At 47.9% G+C, this 19,189-nt stretch overlaps 5 protein-coding genes and 1 non-coding gene across 6 annotated transcripts; 3 read left to right on the top strand and 3 right to left on the bottom strand.

Annotated features, from left to right (window-relative positions):
* Nucleotides 1-790: 790 nt before the first annotated feature.
* On the bottom strand, nucleotides 791-1,267 carry F5147DRAFT_657537 (uncharacterized protein; the record flags this gene model as incomplete). The annotated part of the gene is made up of 3 exons (XM_041434276.1): nucleotides 791-841; nucleotides 908-1,087; nucleotides 1,163-1,267. 3 exons carry the CDS (start codon nucleotides 1,265-1,267, stop codon nucleotides 791-793), a joined length of 336 nt encoding a protein of 111 aa, XP_041287014.1.
* A 7,299-nt stretch (nucleotides 1,268-8,566) lies between these two features.
* Nucleotides 8,567-9,304, top strand: F5147DRAFT_657536 (uncharacterized protein; the record flags this gene model as incomplete). Its single annotated transcript, XM_041434275.1, has 2 exons — nucleotides 8,567-8,790; nucleotides 8,959-9,304. 2 exons carry the CDS (start codon nucleotides 8,567-8,569, stop codon nucleotides 9,302-9,304), a joined length of 570 nt encoding a protein of 189 aa, XP_041287013.1.
* Nucleotides 9,305-9,436: 132 nt separating this feature from the next.
* Nucleotides 9,437-10,463, bottom strand: F5147DRAFT_721725 (uncharacterized protein; the record flags this gene model as incomplete). The annotated part of the gene is made up of 1 exon (XM_041438882.1): nucleotides 9,437-10,463. A coding segment is annotated over exon 1 (788 nt), but the record flags the coding sequence as incomplete, so codon positions are not given.
* A 50-nt stretch (nucleotides 10,464-10,513) lies between these two features.
* Nucleotides 10,514-10,595, top strand: F5147DRAFT_t115. The gene has a single exon. It is a non-coding gene; the product is annotated as a tRNA-Asp (tRNA).
* Nucleotides 10,596-15,843: 5,248 nt separating this feature from the next.
* Nucleotides 15,844-18,287, bottom strand: F5147DRAFT_721711 (uncharacterized protein; the record flags this gene model as incomplete). The annotated part of the gene is given in 14 exon segments (XM_041438881.1): nucleotides 15,844-16,146; nucleotides 16,265-16,353; nucleotides 16,410-16,555; nucleotides 16,614-16,705; nucleotides 16,757-16,947; nucleotides 16,997-17,081; nucleotides 17,139-17,192; nucleotides 17,280-17,316; nucleotides 17,354-17,366; nucleotides 17,386-17,448; nucleotides 17,484-17,840; nucleotides 17,896-17,910; nucleotides 17,933-18,197; nucleotides 18,256-18,287. 13 exon segments carry the CDS (start codon nucleotides 18,195-18,197, stop codon nucleotides 15,844-15,846), a joined length of 1,710 nt encoding a protein of 569 aa, XP_041287011.1. The 5' UTR covers nucleotides 18,256-18,287.
* A 601-nt stretch (nucleotides 18,288-18,888) lies between these two features.
* F5147DRAFT_585684 (uncharacterized protein) lies at nucleotides 18,889-19,114 on the top strand (the record flags this gene model as incomplete). The annotated part of the gene is made up of 2 exons (XM_041431877.1): nucleotides 18,889-18,920; nucleotides 18,973-19,114. The coding sequence occupies 2 exons, from the start codon at nucleotides 18,889-18,891 to the stop codon at nucleotides 19,112-19,114; spliced, it is 174 nt and encodes a 57-aa protein (XP_041287010.1).
* Between the last annotated feature and the right edge of the window lie 75 nt (nucleotides 19,115-19,189).

The raw sequence follows: 19,189 nt of genomic DNA, 5'->3' as shown, positions 1-19,189 counted from the left end.
AACTAAGTGTTTGGGTAAAGATTTTCTTGAAAAAAACATTATCCTACAAAGTTGGGTTTGTCAACCCAAAACTGCTGTGACCATTATGAAAAAATAGGTTCAGTTCATTGGGCTAGTGATGGTGTGACAAACCTAAGGTCAAAATTATATAGTAGATTGGTGAGAAGGCTAAGTTCATAGTTAAGGATACACAGCATCACTCAGATAATGATGTCACTACTGAACAGAAATAAAATATGTGCCTGAATTGAAACTTTTGGTATTTTTTAATGTATATTATCTTTCTGTGGTCTCTTGGAGCTCTATTTCATTTCCTATGTAGACTTTTGTATAATGTCATCATGACAACCCTTCAATGTGATTGTGTTGAGAAAAGATATGTATCTCTTTTGCTATTGTGGCATCCTATTATTCAATTTTCTGAATTAATTTTACATCTATATCAATTATTGGACATGCACACACACATATACCTACTACTTCTTGCTCCAATAAATGTACAAATTGCATATTTCAATGGCCAAAAATGTTTCAAAATGGACCCCTGTCACTCTTATTTATGATGGGAAAGCCCACATAATATGTGCACAGGGCTGTCCCAGAGCAATGCTAAAGTGATCCCAGATGGGATCGGGAAAGATCACAAATAGGTACTTGGGATAGCCCAGATACTTTGTTCAGTGTGGTCTGGGCCATCCCAGGATACAGGGTAAATTATTGGGAATACCATCCTAGAACACACCCACTAGGTCCTTTGCTAGCCACAAACCAATAGACCTAAGAGGTCTTTTCAAGTGGTTGACTGAAGTGGCTGAGTCTGCGCGAGTCCATTTGCCCATGGCTAGCAAGTAAGTATTCAACTTAGTCAGCATAACAGAGCACAAATCATGTTATTGCATCGATTTACAGGCACTAATGACAAATCTGCTTCCTGTGAATAGTTGGAGGTAGTGATGTGCGGGCCCGGCTCGGCCTGAAAGCCCCGGCTTAGGCCTGGCTTTGGGGGGCTTGGGCTTTGCAAAAGTTCAGGCTGAGCTGTGAGCCCAAGCCAGGCCAAAGCCGCGGCTCGGCTTGGGCTCAACAACGGCTTTCAAGAACAAAATGATCTAAAATTCAATCTAAGCATATTTGTAACGGTGAGCAATCAATGACACGCGCATACCAATGTAAATCGGTACTCCAAGTCGCACGTGAATTCACCCAGGTTGAGAAGCTCCACCACGCCATTCCCAACACCACGAATGCCATGCGCAAATGCCCAGTGCATGTCAGCAACTGCTGATATGGCTCAAACGAGTGCAGACGACAGACGCGAGTAGGAGGAGGGAAGAGGATGAGGAGATCTCACGAAGGGTGAACATAAGCACCTGTTGACCCCCGCAACATGAATCATTATTTAAATATCGTCAACAAAAATATAAACGCGTATATGGTTTGGATGAGACTGCATAGTGCATGAAGATTCTCGGCGTTCTCTAAGTCCTCTGCCAGCTTGAAGATCATCTTCGCAATACATGCCTGCTAAAAGCTTAGCGGTCCATCATGAGGAATTTGATGATCTGACGACGGACCTTGTGCAGGATATACTCGTATATGTTGGTGACAAGCTTGAGGCTCTTGAACGGAACGCAAACGCCACGGAGTACAATGAGGACAGTGATACAGATGGGAGCATTGAGACATCGACTTCTTCTGAGAGCTGCCATGTGGCTAGCAATGATTGTTCCAAGCACTCATAGATGCAAACATGATTATCGGAAGAGACAGTTGCCTTGCAGAGGTTTTCATAAATTTTTAAATGAGACGAACGCCTAACGTACCAACTTCAACCCAAAATGATGAGGGGCAAATTCGACCGCGCGGACAGTGCCTCTTGCATCAACCAATACACCCATCTTAAGGAACCACATGAAGCAGCCTGAGGAGACCTCTGTTGGATTCTGGGTGTACGTCCAGGATGGATTGGGTGATTGGGTAGTGGTGGAGTAGGAGGTGGTATCGAATGGAGGGATGTACATGGTTGGTGGATTAGCTGGACTGACCCTGTTTTCATAGTTACATGGTCGCAAATATCAAGGCCGATAAGGGACAAAAAGCCGCGGCCTGAGCCGCCGGCTCAGGCTTTTCAACACCTCAAGCCAGGCCCTGGGCCATGGTCAGGCCCTGACTTGGGCCCAGCTCGGCTCGGCCTAATCAGGCTCAGCTTTGGCTGGCCCACGGCCTGAAGCCAGGCCGTGCACATCACTAGTTGGAGGGTCATATGGGCTATCACACCCGAAAGCCGATTACTATTTAATGTAGTGTAGCCTCTGAAATAAGCAAATGTCATGCTTTTCTCCCTCAAAATTGCAGTAGTGTGACTAAATACATCATGTGACATTGGTGGTGTTTGAGTGAGGCCTATCTTAGCATGCTTCGGCATGGGTTTGGCTAAAGTTGCCATGGTGCGGTGCGGTTATGGTTAGGTTCAGCTGATACACACTGAGAGAGGTTCGCAGTTTGGGCACCAAGCATTTTGTGTGAACCATAGCAAACCTGTTCGAACCATGACCACACCAAATGTACTGGTTGATAATCACTTTGAGAAATAGGAAGCTCAATATCTGTTTTGCACTTATGCAGCTCAAAAATTCAAAAAAAAATTCAACTGCACACAGCCAGCATGATACACATCAAGATCCCTTTCAACTCAATGCTCTAGCACTCAATCCCGATGGCTCCCTCAAAAAGCTGAGGAGATGGAATCTGGCAATTGCACGTGCAAGAAGGAGAGGAAACATCGCAAAGTGGAGATGGAAGCTAAGGAATCTGCGTGGGGATAATGTTCACTCGACGACGACGACACTGTGAATAATAAAGTACAGTTGGGTGCAATAGAGGCTCTTATTATGCCTATTTTTCAATTTAATTCAATTTTTGGTAGTAAGAAAAGTTCGAACCGGTTCGCACCTGAACAGCACCTTATAGGACCGGTTCTTGACCGAACCATTGGCTAAGGTTCGGTTCGGGTTCGGGCTGTCAGGCCTCGAACCTGTTCCGAACCGCACCGCGGCAACACTAGGTTCGGCACTGTTCGGCATACTTTTGAGACACTTATCCACACAGCATCACACTTTGTCACATGCAGGTGATGTTCGTCGCATTCACAAGTCCGCTATCTTACACGTGTGCTGGGCGTCTAATGATACACGAAGCACAAAAAGGCCCGGTACAGGTACCTCTGGAACTTAGATTAAGATTCAGGACGCCCGCAATCTCTCTAGCAAGTTGTGCTCAACACCATCCACCTCGAGCAGAATGACGGAAGCAGAACACCCTGCCATTCGAATCGTCACCCCCAATCAAATATTTCAAGGTCATGGAGATAGTCTCTTTGCAGTTGCAGTCTTCCCCGATAGACGCCGTATGGTGACGGCCTCGGCTGACAAGACACTTCGTCTTTGGGACTTAGAAGACGGTGTTGTACTGAAGATAATGGAGGGGCATTCCAACCCAGTGGAAGGACTTGCAGTATCAAGAGATGGGAAATGGATAGCAAGCGGTGATCGTGGCGGAGAGGTCATAGCCTGGAACAGAGACGGCGAATCTCTCACCCAGCCCATCAAAGTCCACTCCAAAGAGATAATTTGGCTCGATTTTTCCCCAGACAGCACAATGCTAGCGAGTGGCTCATTGGACACCACGGTGGAGCTCTGGAACACCAAAACATGGCAGGTGAAAGGAAGTCCAATCAGTTGTGGCGCTCCAATCTACTGTGTTCAGTATTCACCATCTGGTGAACATCTTGCCATCGCAACCTCGTCAAATATCCAAATATGGAATCCAGGCAAGAGGGATTGCGTCGCAAATTTCCAGGCTCACTCTGCGTATGGAGCATGGAATCGGTCATTAGCGTGGACACCCGATGGCAAACAGCTTGTTTCGGTTGGTACTGATGCCGATCTCACCATAAGGATCTGGGATTCATCAACCTGGAAGCAGGTCGGTGAGCCCTGCAAGGGCAATGCTACGACTATCTTCAAGATTGCCCTCAACCCTGCTGGAACCCTTCTCGCGTCCGCGTCTCACGACCACCAGGTTTACCTTTGGCGGCTTTCGGATCAACAAACCATTGCCATATTCAAACACACCAAAGAGGTGTATTGCGCCGCCTTCTCCATGGATAGCAAGTACATCCTGAGTGGAGGAGGAGATCGTATGATCTCAAAGTGGGCAGTGCCTTCGCTAGAGGACGTTCTCAGGGACCAGGCAACAGATGTAAGATTCTGTTTATTCTTCATCCCTTCTTCATCTTATTTTCTCCGAGGATGCATTGCAAGAAGACACTTCGAAGGAACATGCGGCAAATAATGTGAGTTCCCGTTCATTTGCAGGCAGTTCGTCTTCTTCGATATTGATCATCAATCTTGATGCCAAGGCTCAACAGTCTGATTGCGAGGTGTGTTTCTAACCTTCATTCTTACCACACAATTTGATCATGCGTGATGCAGATCCTCGCCATCAACACAACAGCCCGCAATGCATGCATAACCGGGGACTTGCCTACTGCTGACAGGCTTTTAACACAAGATATCGTCGCCGCTAGCAATGACTACAAATCTCATGCGAATCGTTCGTTTGTCAAGGCAAGAAATTCAGACTGGGACCATGCACTTGATGACGCGCTCAAAGTGAGATGCACCATTTCGTCCTGACCTTTTCAAAACAGACTAACTTATATGGTGATACAGAGCATCAGTATCAAGCCATCCTTGATGGGCTGTATATCCAAGGGCATCGCCCACTGTGGAAAAAAACAGTTCCGAGACGCGATGAAAGCATTTGACATCGCGTTCATGTACGTGGATGCAGACTTGAATAAAACTCGTCTTCTACTCTTGATTAAGGTATGTCAATGATTGTGTCTCATGTACTCGCTGCTCACACTACAACCATTAGGCCATCGCCCTTTTCAATGCAAATCAACATGACGAGGCGATTCTGCGCGTCCAAGAGCTAGCTACCACTCGTCCTAATCCAAATTCTCTTGCCTGTGGTGTCGTGGAAGTGAGTGCTCCTGACACAGTCGACTCCAGATTCATGCATCGATGCTGATTTTGCGAACCTCGCAATCCAGGCTTATCTACACGTCCAGCTGGGAAAGTATGCATCACACGACGCACGTCATAACGAGGCGGCTGGCCACTTCACTGCTGCTGTCAACACTATTGATTTCTCGTCTGTGTCTGCCATCCACTCTAGATACGATGTCTTCGTGGTGGTAGGTTGATTGAAATGTAACCGGAAGTCTTTTTTTGTCGCCTCACTGTGCTTTTCTAGTTATTTGGGTGGGATCTGCGGTCTTTGTGGCGAAATGCACATCAGAATTGGTGCGATGTGCTCCTTCGGGCAGGTAGACTTCCAGAAGCCATCAAAGCATACCGATACATGATGGACAGGGTTGATGAAGCTACGAAATCACGCTGCCTTGATTGGTCCACTGGCGAGTATTCTTGATGCAAACCTCGTATAACTCTCATCCTTATCTCACTCAGATTTCAAGCAAGATTGCAGCGTGCTCCATGCTGCTGCCGGAGTGACTGATATCATTGGAAGCGGAGATGCTGCCCTCGCTGCGGGTAATTACGACAAGGCTATCGAACTTTACTCTGCAGCGATCGACCTCGGTTTGGCAACAGATACAACCTTTGCGAACCGCAGTAAGGCAAGGTCGGGAAAAATGTTGTGGGATGACGCACTTCTCGATGCGAACAAGGTGCGATAACAGTTACTGTTTTCGTATTCGATACTCATTTTAGTGATATGCAGGTCATCGAACTCAACCCCTCATCTTACTCCGGATATCAGTTGAAGCATTCGGTACTTCATGGTGCACACCGATATGATGAAGCCATTGAGGCGTTCAAAATCGTGATCTCCAAGTTGGAAAATGCTTCCAAATCCGACACGCAAACTCAAGGTACGCCTCAAATAGCACACCCTCTAAATATTGTTGACTCCTTGTCCAGACTTGCGCCATCAGCATGTTAGTCCATCCGAATCAGAACGTGCTATTGAAGAGAGCATCAACGCTCAGCTCGACGACGCTCCGCATCGTTTAATCAACACCTCCACTGGGCGCTTATGCAATAGAGAGACCCAGATCGATGCCTTCAAAACCGAGCACGGAGTACAAGGAGCTTTTGTCATCCACCATGAAGGATGCAGATCTCCAATGCAGCGCATCCAAGACGTGGTGGCAGGTACACTTCCGTTATGTCATGCTATCGCATAGGTGGGAAGGGAAGGAGCCGTCGCTGCATGACATCCAGACAAGGTGGTGTACGACTTAGATCCAGTTGGCGGCATCGCGAAGTTGCAGTCATTCTGCAAAACTGCTCGTGATAAAGGGTATCGCTGGGCATGGATCGATACCTGTTGCATTGACCAGACTAACAACGTCGAGGTCCAACAATCGGTCAACTCCATGTTTGTCTGGTATCGCCACTCAGCACTCACCATCGTCTACCTGTCGGATGTTCCACCTTCATCGCAGCCTGGAGCACTCGCAAGTAGCGTTTGGAACACGCGAGGATGGACAGTTCAAGAATTCTTGTCCCCAATATTTGTCTTATTCTATCAGAAGGATTGGTCCTTATATCTCGGCGATCGCTCTCCCTAACCACAAGGATTCCCTTGCAATCATGCAAGAGATGGGAAAAGCGACGGGAATCAATGCAGAGGCCCTCGTCGCCTTCCGTCCAGGGATGAGAGACGCCCGGGAGAAACTCCAATGGGTGTCAGGCACGTGTCACCACGTGGCAGGAAGATATCGCATACTCATTGTTTGGTATATTTGGCGTTAACCTGCCTGTCATTTATGGGGAGAAGAAACAAAAGGCGCTAGGGAGGCTCTTGCAGGAGGTCGTAGCTCAGTCGGGTGACATCAGTGCCCTGGACTGGGTGGGGCAATCATCCGAATTCAATAGCTGTCTGCCGGCCGACATCACTTCATACAAAGCACCACCATACACCCTGCCATGTCTGTCTGAAGATGACATCCAGATATCAATCTCCTCGCTCCGACAAGTCATGTCTGTAGATTTGGCTTAAACATTTACACCCTGCTTGACGACCTGAACGCGCCTCGTTTCGCGAACTGCAGACTGCATCTGCCTTGCATCACATTTCGTATCACAGCAGTCAAACGGAGTCGCGCGGAAGACCAAGAGATATATGAAGTCAAGGCCGACGGGCTTGATGACCTGCGGATCACCACAAAGGACAAATTGAATCAGTTCTCGTCACCACGACCCACTATGCAGACCTTATTGCTTGTTCGTCCGTGGAATCGTTATCTGCTCGAGCTTCCTCACTTTGTGAAGCCGTCTGGCTTGGCAGGGCTTCCTGACGTTGCTGACGACACGGACAGCGAAGAGGAGTATTGGTCTCCGCTCAGCTCTCCATTACAGAATTCGCCCGGCGAGTTCCCTGAGGTACAGGAGTCGGTCGACTCGGAACTGAGCGATCGAGCCTTGCGATTGATCGTTCATCTTAACCAGCCTTTCAACGCGTTTTTGCTAGTGCATCAGCGTGGCGGAGAATACAAGAGGATCGCGTCAGATTATGGTATCATTGCGCAAGTCAAAGATATTTCTTCTATTCCGGACATGATCAAGACGCTAGAGATACTGTAGCGACATGCATTTTGGGTGTTATTTATATCAATAATCCACATCTCTGTCCGAAGATGAGATTCAGACCTCGGTCTCCTTACTGCGAAACACCGAGGCTATCGAATCAGCTTCAAAGCTTTATACCCTCCTTATCGATTAGATGAACGCTCCTCGTTTCGCGAACCGCATAGTACTGCATCTGCCTTGCATAGCATTTCGCGTCACAGCCGTGAAACGGAGTCATACTAAGATTCACATGCCGCGTATGAAATCAAGGCAGACGGTCTTCATGACCTGCTAATCACCACGGAGGACAAACTGATTCTGTCCTCCTGGACATTTCCCACACGGCAGATATTCTTACTTGTCCGTCCATGGGATCGTGATCTCCTCGAGCTGCCTGATTTTGCGGAGCTGTTTGGCTTGGCAGGGCTGCCTGACATTGCAGACAAACACACAGCGAGGAATATTGGTCTGCGCCTGTGTCTCCATCACAGGATTCACGTGGCGGGTGCTTTGAAGCAGAGCAGCCGGTTGGTTTGGAATCGAGCGAGCGAGCATTGCGATTGATCGTTCGCGCCTCGGACAGCCTTTTAGTGCATTTTTGCTAGCGCAGCAGCGTGGGGGAGAATACAAGAGAATCGCATCAAATTATGCCATCATTGCACAAGTCAACGACATGGCCTTTGCTCCGGACATGGTGGACGTCACTTGAGATATTGTAGATAGCAGCTGTGTTTATGCGTATAGATCTATTACAAGATGATGGTACCCCTTAAGTTCGAACAGACGGGCACGCGCGTCGCGTAGAAACTCCTCGAACATTAATAAGCAGCAGCTCGCCAACCTTCTATTATCGAACCCAAATCATATATCGTCATCATGATGGTAGTCGACTGCACCAGGAGAGAATGTGCACGATAGCCCACCGTACTGCGTATTTCTCGCACAAGCTGCTTCATAATGACATCAATCCGCGTTCCGTCTGTCTGCACGTGAATGATCCAAGTGATGAGAGTGTCATACCGTTTTGGAATGCGGATGGAACGCCTCCCATACGCCAAGCGATGCTCTGCGGCTGGAGATTCGCAAAACACATGGACCCTGAACACAAGAAGACCAGTATAGATTCTCGGTGAGACCCCTGAGGACCTATATCATTTCAGCCACTAGAGGTTTTGTAGGAATACTTAGCAACAGAAATATTGTGGCACAAGAGTTGTTCGCCACGACGAAGACACGATCTGGAATCGTTCCTCTGGGTCATGCTTTCCATTTGCATCAATTTTGTCGGGCCTTATAGCCAAAAACGCACGGTACTACCTAGCTGCGTACCCAACTGGCTGCAGCCAGATTGCCTGCCTTCCCATCGCCTAGACATATCTCAGGAGAGATTCCAGGTGGAGGACTGGTCTTCCACCTGCAGTGCGTGCTTTTCAGATTACTTCAACCATCCGCCTATTGTGAATGGTCTTGCAAATCTCGCCTCAAAGCTATCGCCTCCGGGCTCCTTGAAAATTAAACCCAATGGTAGCAAGTCTGCCACTTTCCCGGAAAATCCTGTCACACACGATGACATGATCTTAGTGCTGAAAGATATCGTAGCAGAGCTCCCAGTAGAACAACCACCGTCGGAAGATGATGTCTGAAAAGCAAGGGAAAGATATAGAAGTATACAGAGTTCAGTATCTTACCGCGCTCCAAATATCTACAACTGATCGCTATCGCCGATCACATAGATGAGATAATCAACGCATATTCCTTCGTAATATTAGTACAAACTTAATCATCATCTGGAAGGTGTCCGATCTTCTCGACGTCCAAAAGGATTGAATTCAACATCTCATGACAAATAGTGGCCTTGAGAAAGAGATCACATTGGCTTAGAATCGTCATTAAGTATATCGAACAGCCGAGATATATATAAAAAGAGGGCATACTCGTTATATCCTGGGGGTTCAGTTCGTCTTTCATCTTCCCACATGTTTACTAATCGTCTATCAATCCATATTGCACTAGGAGAGGGCGATAGCCATGGGATTTCCGGGAGGTCCGCTTCATTACGAAGCATTGAATAGCGCGGACCAAGAGGGGGGAAGATGGGACTATTTGGATTGAATCGCCAAGGAGACATAAACCGAATGATTTGCGACCGTCGATTGCCAATGAGGCGAGAGAATTTCTGGACAGCCCAGGCGGTATCAAGAGGCCCGCGTATATTCACAGAGGCAGCAGCAAAATCGGAAAGGAGGGAATGAGCCTTTGCAAGCTCAGCTTTGGTATTCACGACCAGTTTAGATAATGGGTGGTCCAAAGACAGCAAATCTGGATGACGGTCACCGACTGTGACAAATACGTCTCGCACCGGCACCGGCACGTTCGTCTTGCTGTGTGACTGATGCCAGCAGGAACTTGCCCATCGTGAGACGATGCATACAGAAAAGATGAGGAAGGGGACGACCATGATGAGTTTCTCCCAATATGAGTCAATTGAGTACATGATAACTGAGCAGCTGAGTAGCCATGCGATATACTCCAAAATCGAGTTCTCGATGGCTTTTTCAAGTGCTAGCGCTACATGTCTGGGAAAAACTGCCAGGAAAGGCTGCACAGTGGTACGGCTAGTGAACAGAAGTATGAGCACGGTTGTTATAACTGGCTGCCAGCCTACTGGGGCCAGAAGATAGCAAAGCCCAGTCACAAATGTGGCATCTAGAGGATCATCCATGTTCTGAACGACTGGGAGTGGTGAATGTGACGAGTAACGAGTTGTTTGTCCTTGCTAGAAGTTGAAGGTGCTGGTAAACAAGCACAAATACGTTGAGCTATTTATGTACGCTAGCGTCGGCAGGTTTTCGTCTCTGATAGTATATCGGTCAGTACACCCGCCTGTCAGGAAGCAGCCCGCGGGAGAGCGGAGTTCGATTCTCCGTCAGAGAGATATTTTTGCACTTCAATGAAGTGATAAAGGTATGGTTACGGATGCAGCTTGTTTCTACATACTCAAATAAATGAATACTAGGTTTATGATGGATGGTTTAGTAGCAGTCCGAGGAACGACGTACTTCACTAGTACGATGATCATTCGCGTAGGTTGTTGAACAGACGGATGTGGTCCCGATACGCATTAGCTTTTGCCGTCGCTCTGGCACTATAATATTGGCACTCGGTGTCGACATGATGTCCACTACTGTCATTTACGAGTAAGTGACTTTACAGCTTTTCAATTTGCAATTTCGTTCTTGTGCATCTTGGGTCCACTTTGTTGTCACACCAGTAGAGTCTAAACATATCTGTGACCTGATCCGGTGTGCACTGATAAGGGGAGATTCCGGACATCATACACGTGTGCTGGGCGTCTACAGTGTGTTGCATATGAGATTGCAGTACCTGTTTTTGAAAACTCGGCCTCGCTACCTTTACCGACATCTTTACACCCACCGTGAGTCACTCACACGCGTATTACAAGATGTCACATCCCTTGACCTAATTAGGGTGTAAAGGTGCCTTTGAAAAACACGGTACTACTGCAATCTCATATGCAACATACTGTAATGATACACGAAGCACAAAAAGGCCCGGTACCTCTGAAACTTATATTAAGATTCAGGACGCCCGCAGTCTCTCTAGCAAGTTGTGCTCAACACCATCCACCTCGAGCAGAATGACGGAAGCAGAACACCCCCTCATTCGAATCACCACCCCCAATCAAACATTTCAAGGTCATGGAAATAGTCTCGTAGCAGTCACAGTCTTCCCCGATAGACACCGTATGGTGACGGCCTCGGGCGACGAGACACTTCGTCTTTGGGACTTAGAAGACGGTGTTGTATTGAAGATAATGGAGGGGCATTCCAATCCAGTGGAAGGACTTGCAGTATCAAGAGATGGGAAATGGATAGCAAGCGGTGATAATGGTGGAGAGGTCATAGCCTGGAACAGAGACGGCGAATCTCTCACCCAGCCCATCAAAGTTCACTCCAAAGAGATAGTGTCGCTTGATTTTTGCCCAGACAGCACGTTGCTGGCCAGCGGCTCAGTGGACACCACAGTGGAGCTTTGGAACACAAAAACATGGCAGGTGAAAGGAAGTCCAATCAGTTGTGGCGCTCCAATCTACTGTGTTCAGTATTCACCATCTGGTGAATATCTTGCCATCGCAACCACGTCAAATATCCAAATATGGAATCCAGGCAAGAGGGATTGCATCGCAAAGTTCCAGGGTCACTCTGCGTATGGAGCATGGAATGCTTCACTCGCGTGGACGCCCGATGGCAAGCAGCTTGTATCAACTGGTATCAATGGTGATCCCACCATACGGATCTGGAATTCATCGACCTGGAAGCAGGTCGGTGAGCCCTGCAATAGCCATACTGGGGGTGTCTTCAAGATTGCCTTCAACCCTGCCGGCACCCTTCTCGCGACCGCGTCTAACACCCCCCAGGTTTGCCTTTGGCGACTTTCGGATCGACAAGCCATTGCCATATTCAAACACACCGAAGCGGTGTATTGCGTCGCCTTCTCCATGGATGGCAAGTACATTCTGAGTGGAGGAAGTGATTTTATCATCTCAAAGTGGGCAATACCTTCGCTAGAGGACGTTCTCGGGGACCGGGCAACAGATGTAAGATTCTGTTCATTTTTCATCCCTTCTTCATCTTATTTTCTCCGAGGATGTATTGCAGGAAGACACTTTGAAGGAACATGCGGCAAATAATGTGAGTTCCCGTTCATTTACAGGCAGTTCATCTTCTTGTATATTGATCATCAATCTTGATGTCAAGGCTCAACAGTCTGATTGCGAGGTGTGTTTCTAGCTTTCATTCTTGTCACATAATTTGACCATGCGTGATGCAGATCCTCGCCATCAACACGACAGCCCGCGATGCATGCATAACCGGGGACTTGCTTACTGCTGACAGGCTTTTAACACAAAATATCGGTGCTGATGGCAATGACTACAACTCTTATGCAAATCGCTCGTTTGTTATGGCGAGAAAAGCTGACTGGGACCGCGCACTTGATGATGCATTAAAAGTGATAATGTTCTCGTTGTGATTACTTTAAAACTGGCTAATTTTTACGGTGATACAGAGTATCAGTATTCAGCCATCCTTGATGGGTTGTATCTCCAACAGCATCGCCCACTGTGGAAAACGACAATTCCAGGACGCGATGAAAGCGTTTGACCTCGCATTCATGTACGTGGACGCAGACTTGAATAAAACCCGTCTCCTACTCTTGATCAAGGTACGTCAATTGTGTCTCATGTCCTCGCTACTTACACAACAGCTGTCAGGCCATCGCCCTTTTCAATGCAAATCAACAGGACGAGGCAATTTTGCGCGTCCAACAGCTAGCTACCACTCGTCCCAATCCAAATTCTCTTGCCTGTGGTATCGTGGAAGTGAGTGCTCCTGACAGTCAACTCCAGAATCATGCATCGATGCTGATTTTGCGAACCTCGCACTCTAGGCTTATCTACACGTCCAAATGGGAACGAATGCATTGGATGACGCACGTCACAATGAAATGATTGGCCACTTCACTGCTGCTGTCAACACTATTGATTTTTCGTCTACGTCGGACATTCATTCTAGATATGATGTCTTCGTGGTGGTAGGTTTATTTCAATGCAGCTGAAATCATTTTTGACGTCTCACTGTGCTTTTTCAGTTATTCGGGTGGGACCTCAAGTCCTTGTGGCGAACTGCACACCAGAATTGGTGCCATGCATTTCTTAAGGCAGGTAGACTTCCAGAGGCCATTAAAGCATACCGATACATGATGGATAGGGCTGATGAAGCTACGAAAGTATACTGCCGTGATTGGTCCACTGGCAAGTCTTCATGATGTCAATCGGGTATAATTCTAAACCTCATTTCACTTAGTTTTCAAGCAAGGTTGCAGCGTGCTTTATGCTGCCGCTGGAGTGACTGACCTCGCTGTGGGCGGAGATGAAGCCCTCGCTGCGGGTAATTACGACAAGGCTATCGAGCTTTACTCTGCAGCGATCGATCTCGACTTTGCAACCCATACCACCTTTGCAAACCGCAGTAAAGCGAGGTCAGGAAAAATGCTATGGAACGATGCACTCCTCGATGCGGAAAAGGTGGGATGACAGTTACCGTTTTGCATTCGACGCTGATTTTGGTGATATGCAGGTCATTGAACTCGACCCTTCATCTTACTTTGGATATCAGTTGAAGCATGCGGTGCTTCATGGCGCACATCGATATGATGAAGCCATCGAGGCGCTCAAAACCATGCTCTCTAAGTTGGAAAGTGCTCCCGATACGGAAACAAGGAGTACGCCTCAAATAAAACATCCTTCAAACATTGTTGATTCTTTCTCCAGATTTGCGGCAACAGTATGTTGGTCCATCCGAAGCAGAACGTGCTATTGGAGAGAGCATCAAGGCTCAATTTGACGACACCCCGCATCGCTTCATCAACACCTCCACTGGGCGCTCATGCGATCGAGAGGGACAGATCGATGCCTTCAAAACGAGCACGGAGTACAAGAAGCTTTTATCATCAACACTGGCGCATGTGGATCTAATGCAGCGCATCCAAACCGTGGTGGCGATGTACTTCCGTTATGTCATGCTGTCACATAGGTGGGAAGGGAAGGAGCCGTCACTACATGACATCCAGGGCGAGGGGGTGTACCACTTGGATCCAGTTGGTGGCTTCATGAAGTTGCGGTCATTCTGTGAAACTGCTCGTGATAAAGGATATCACTGGGCATGGATTGATAGCTGTTGCATCGACCAGACTAACAACGTCGAGGTCCAACAATCAGTCAACTCCATGTTTGTCTGGTATCACCACTCAGCACTCACCATCATCTACCTATCGGATGTTCCACCTTCATCGCAACCTGGCGCACTCGCAAGTAGCGCTTGGAATACGCGAGGATGGACAGTTCAAGAATTCCTGGCCCCAAAAATTGTACTCTTTTATCGACAGGATTGGTCTCCGTATCTCGACGATCGCTCTCCAAACCACAAAGATTCTCTTGCAATCATGCGGGAGATGGGAGATGCGACGGGCATAAATGCACGAACCCTTGTTGCCTTCCGTCCGGGGATGAAAAACGCCCGGGAGAAACTCCAATGGGTGTCAGCGCGTGTTACCACGCGGCAGGAAGATATTGCATACTCATTGTTTGGTATCTTCGGCGTCAACCTACCTGTCATCTATGGCGAGAGGAAGCAGAAGGCGCTTGGGAGGCTCTTGCAGGAGGTCGTAGCTCAGTCGGGCGACATCAGTGCCCTGGACTGGGTCGGAAAATCATCCGAATTCAATAGCTGTCTACCAGCTGACATCACTTCATACACAGCTCCGCCGTGCACGCTGCCATCTCTGTCTGAAGATGAGATTCAGACTTCGGTCTCTTCACTGCGAAACACTGAGGCTATGGAATCAGCTTTAAAGCTTTATACCCTTCTCGACCACACGAACGCTCCTCGTTTCGCGAACTGCAGACTGCATCTGCCTTGCATAGCATTTCGTGTCACAGCAGTGAAACGGAGTCATACTGAAGACCAAGATTCACACGGCGCGTATGAGGTCAAGGCAGACGGTCTTCGCGACCTGTTAATCACCACGGAGGACAAACTTATTCCGTCTTCGTGGACATTTTCCACACGGCAGACGTTCTTACTCGTCCGTCCATGGGATCGTGATCTCCTCGAGCTGCCTGATTTTGCGGAGCTGTTAGGCTTGGCAGCCGGGCAGCCTGACATTGCAGATGACACGCAGAGCGACGAATCTTATTGGTCTGCGCCTGGGTCTCCATTGCAGGATTCACCTGCCGAGTCCCTTGAAGCAGAGGAGCCGGTTGATTTGGAATCGGGCAAGCGAGCGTTGCGATTGATTGTTCGCCTTGGACAGCCTTTTAGTGCATTTTTGCTAGCGCAGCAGCGTGGGGGAGAATACAAGAGAATCGCATCAGATCGTGCTATCATTGCACAAGTCGACGACATGGCCTTTGCTCGGGACATGGTGGACGTCAAGACACTCGAGATATTGTAGCTAGCAGCTGTGTATGCGTATAGATCTATTACGGGATGATGATACCCCTTCGAACAGACGGGCACGTGCGTCGCGTTGAAACTCCTCCAACATCAATAAGCAGGAGCTCGCCAGCCTCCTATTATCGAACCCAAATCATATATCATCGTCATGATGGTAGTCGACTGCACCAGGAGAGACTATCTGTTGGACTCCCAAACTCTTCTTTATCAGATATTGTTTTCGTAAGACAGACATCTATCATGCCCGCTCGCCGCAGATTGGCCTCTGTCGGATGTTGCACATCTTCCAGGACTTCGTTGATAGAGGCTGAACGATGACCCAACCACAAGAGTTGCAGCACACCTATGTTTGGGATAGCAGCCTGACTGTCGTGCGATGCATGAAATGCTCTTGTCATATGTAGCGCCAGTCCCAACATTATCACCGATGCAGACGCTGCGAAAGCCAACTAGAACCATTTTCGATGAATAGTCATCGCATAGATATTACCACGAACTCACAGGAAGAAGGTTGATCTACAATGCTCCATTAGTTATTTAAAAACAACATCTGCGCAGTTCACTTACGTTGAGGCGTAGGGCAATGAACTGCTCGTTAACATAGGCTGTCCCGTTGCCAGGGTCAATTCCTCCATTGGCTGTACCCATTTGTCCGGCTAAGCATGTGGCACAGAATGAGCGAGAGTTTAAAAACGTCAAACGTATCCCTTACCCAGCCAGATGAGTTGTGCAGCTGCTCTCGCAACCGCGAATTCTAGTTCATCCGGTCTCAACGTGAAATTGGAAATCGGAGGAGCACCATCTCGGAATTGTGTATATTCCTCAGTGAGATTCAAGCCTACCAACGACATGACATACCTAGAAGTCAAGCCGTACGTGAGACATTTTAACAGTGCAGTCAAAGTTTTTGGCCTACTCGTCCGCAACAGAGAGTTCAGTGATTTGGGAAGGTGTACCATCAAATATAACCCCGCTGCTGCTATCCGGGGTAGCCAAAGCACTGCCGATCTAAAATTGACAGTATGTCATTGAGCTCGAAGTGAGCGCCGTATAACGCACCTGTGTTTGCCAACTAGTATTCGACCACCCGAATTGATACATTTCCCATTGCGAGGATGGCTGCGATATGGACGTAGGACTCAGTAGGCTGTTGGTTTGCATGTTGACTATCCCATCTGTAGTGTTCGCTGACAGCGAGCAATATACGAAATAGACCTGGATGACGTATGGAGTGGCAATGTCAGGGATAGCTGCAGAACGTATTGTTATCATGACTGTATTACAAATAAGCAAACGTACCCCAAGTCATGTTCACAGCAACTTCATCTTGTACTGAAGGGTCGATCCCCAATAATGTGGAGACCATAAGATAGACACCAGGAAGCTGGAGTCAAATTGTTATTCAACTTCTATGGTGGGCGTGAACTAAGAGAACGCTGACCTTCGAGACGCCACCGTAAGAATCCTCATATTCCATCCATGGAATTATATGTATCTGATCTGACCCTGTAGATACTGTCAGCGTGATAATAAACATCACCGCAATCACAACCACTGACAGAGAGTGCTCGCATTAAGCAACGCGAGTGGCAACTGGCCCAAACGGAACGATCGCTGTGCTGGTATTCGCAGAGTATGTTGACATTTGGAACCAACCCGCAACTCGAGGCTACCGTCGTTGCGTTCACAGTCGCATTCCACTGCTATAGCGGTTGTTTTGAGGGTGTCGTAGAGTGTGGTGTTGGACAACCCTGCGGACACGAGTCCAGTCAAATGTATTGACAACTGGTAGGGATGTGGTAATGGGTCCTAGGTCTTGTTAAATAGCTATACGACGAATCGTCTAGCCATCCTAGTGTTGTGGGCACCGAAGTCGTCATAGAAGCATTGAAGGTTTGAAATTGTAGGAGAGTAGAAGAGGTGACATGCAGCACGGTTATGCTCGCAAGGTAGGCTGCCACAGCGGAAGTCGTCCACCATGAAGCGGGGATGTCAGTTTGTCGCCAGACACTAGTGAGTGCAGAACCGAGACCCGCCCATGCGCCAGAGATGTCATGAACGGCGGTCAGTTTTGCATGGCGTACGAGTGTTCTCGAAATCGCAAGCCGTTGGGTAAGGAAGAGCAGAAATAGCCGTTGTATATCTGGATCAAGTCATGTCATTGGTGTATCGTTAGGATACCAGTGGACACTGGATACGTACGGTATAAAACGCTTGCAGTGAAGCACTAAGCACCACAGGCAGAATCATTGTTTGTTGGTGTGAAAGCGAAAGTTACATGGTGTTCCCAGTGACGGACAATAAAAGAAAAAAGGACAACGTGGATCATGACCAGCATGCCATGCATGATATAACATGCGCGTGGCGCAAACAATCCATTGCGCGCGTTTTTTGAAACATTTTTCGAACGAGCCTTCCAGTCCACCGAGGGGGGGATTGCAGTTGTCGGCACGCAACAGCAAGCATTCGATCGACACGATACACACTGAGTCCTCGACATACCAAATGAGTGCAGTGGATGTTAAATCAACTAGCTGGTCTGCCTTGAAGTGGCCGGGCCTCAGACCTTGATAGAAGGAAGTCGGTCATTCCTTGTATTTTCTTCTTTATATGTGAAGGCATCAATGTTTCAAACTTTGGGTGAGGGTGATGCGGCGGCCGACCCGTGTCGTAAAGCGGCCCATCAAAATGCTCCCGAGGGCGCATTAATGGATTTGTCGCTTTTGTTTTTTTCTATACCGTATTGTTCTACGTACTACAAGGTCACGTAGGCTAAATAATGATGCGGCATCAGTGATATTGGCATCCCTACACGACGCACATCAATCAACGAGACTCTCCCCTGACTCGTGTGCAATTTGAATCACACTGTGCAGCACCGATGAGTCAACAGGACAGGAGCGTATCGAGTGACCCATTGTCGTAAATTTCCGAAAGTGTTGCAATTCCTAGTACCATCGAGGGATCAAAGTGGTTCGGGCCGTTCGGGCCTATGTAGTTAGGAATAATATGTTTTGTTTGTCACATGTATCTGGTCATAACAGTTTCGGCCAATTTCCTGATGCCGGTGACCGTTCCAACTTTCAAGTTGTGCAACCTCATTATTCTCCGCAACAATACTCTAGCAGGGTTTTGCAACTTTCCTGCATTCCTTGTTCAATCCTGATTTAAACGTGTCCTGTCGATTTCATATGGCCACTGATTTCTGGGCCAGTTCGCACTAGTGAGGAGGATCAAAGTCACGAGGCATAAGCAGCTTATGGTGGGTATCATAGCAAACGATGGATAGTGGACCGCGCTACCTTGAAGGAGTCTCGTTCAGATGACCTACAATACGTGGATGATCCGGAGTACCTCGATTTCTTTGCAATCTTCTTTGCGAATGGTGAGTGTAATACACATGCGAATGCGGACTGACGTTCAAACTTTTCTAGTTATAACAAAACTAGGAAAAAAGCTCAACTTCAGGCAACGCGTCATCGCGACAGCCAT

Source organism: Suillus discolor, assembly GCF_016758755.1.
Source record: "Suillus discolor strain FC423 chromosome Unknown F5147scaffold_87, whole genome shotgun sequence".
Taxonomy (NCBI): domain Eukaryota; kingdom Fungi; phylum Basidiomycota; class Agaricomycetes; order Boletales; family Suillaceae; genus Suillus; species Suillus discolor.
The sequence above is the reverse complement of the archived record's forward strand: the minus strand, read 5'-3'. Positions and strand labels throughout refer to the sequence as shown.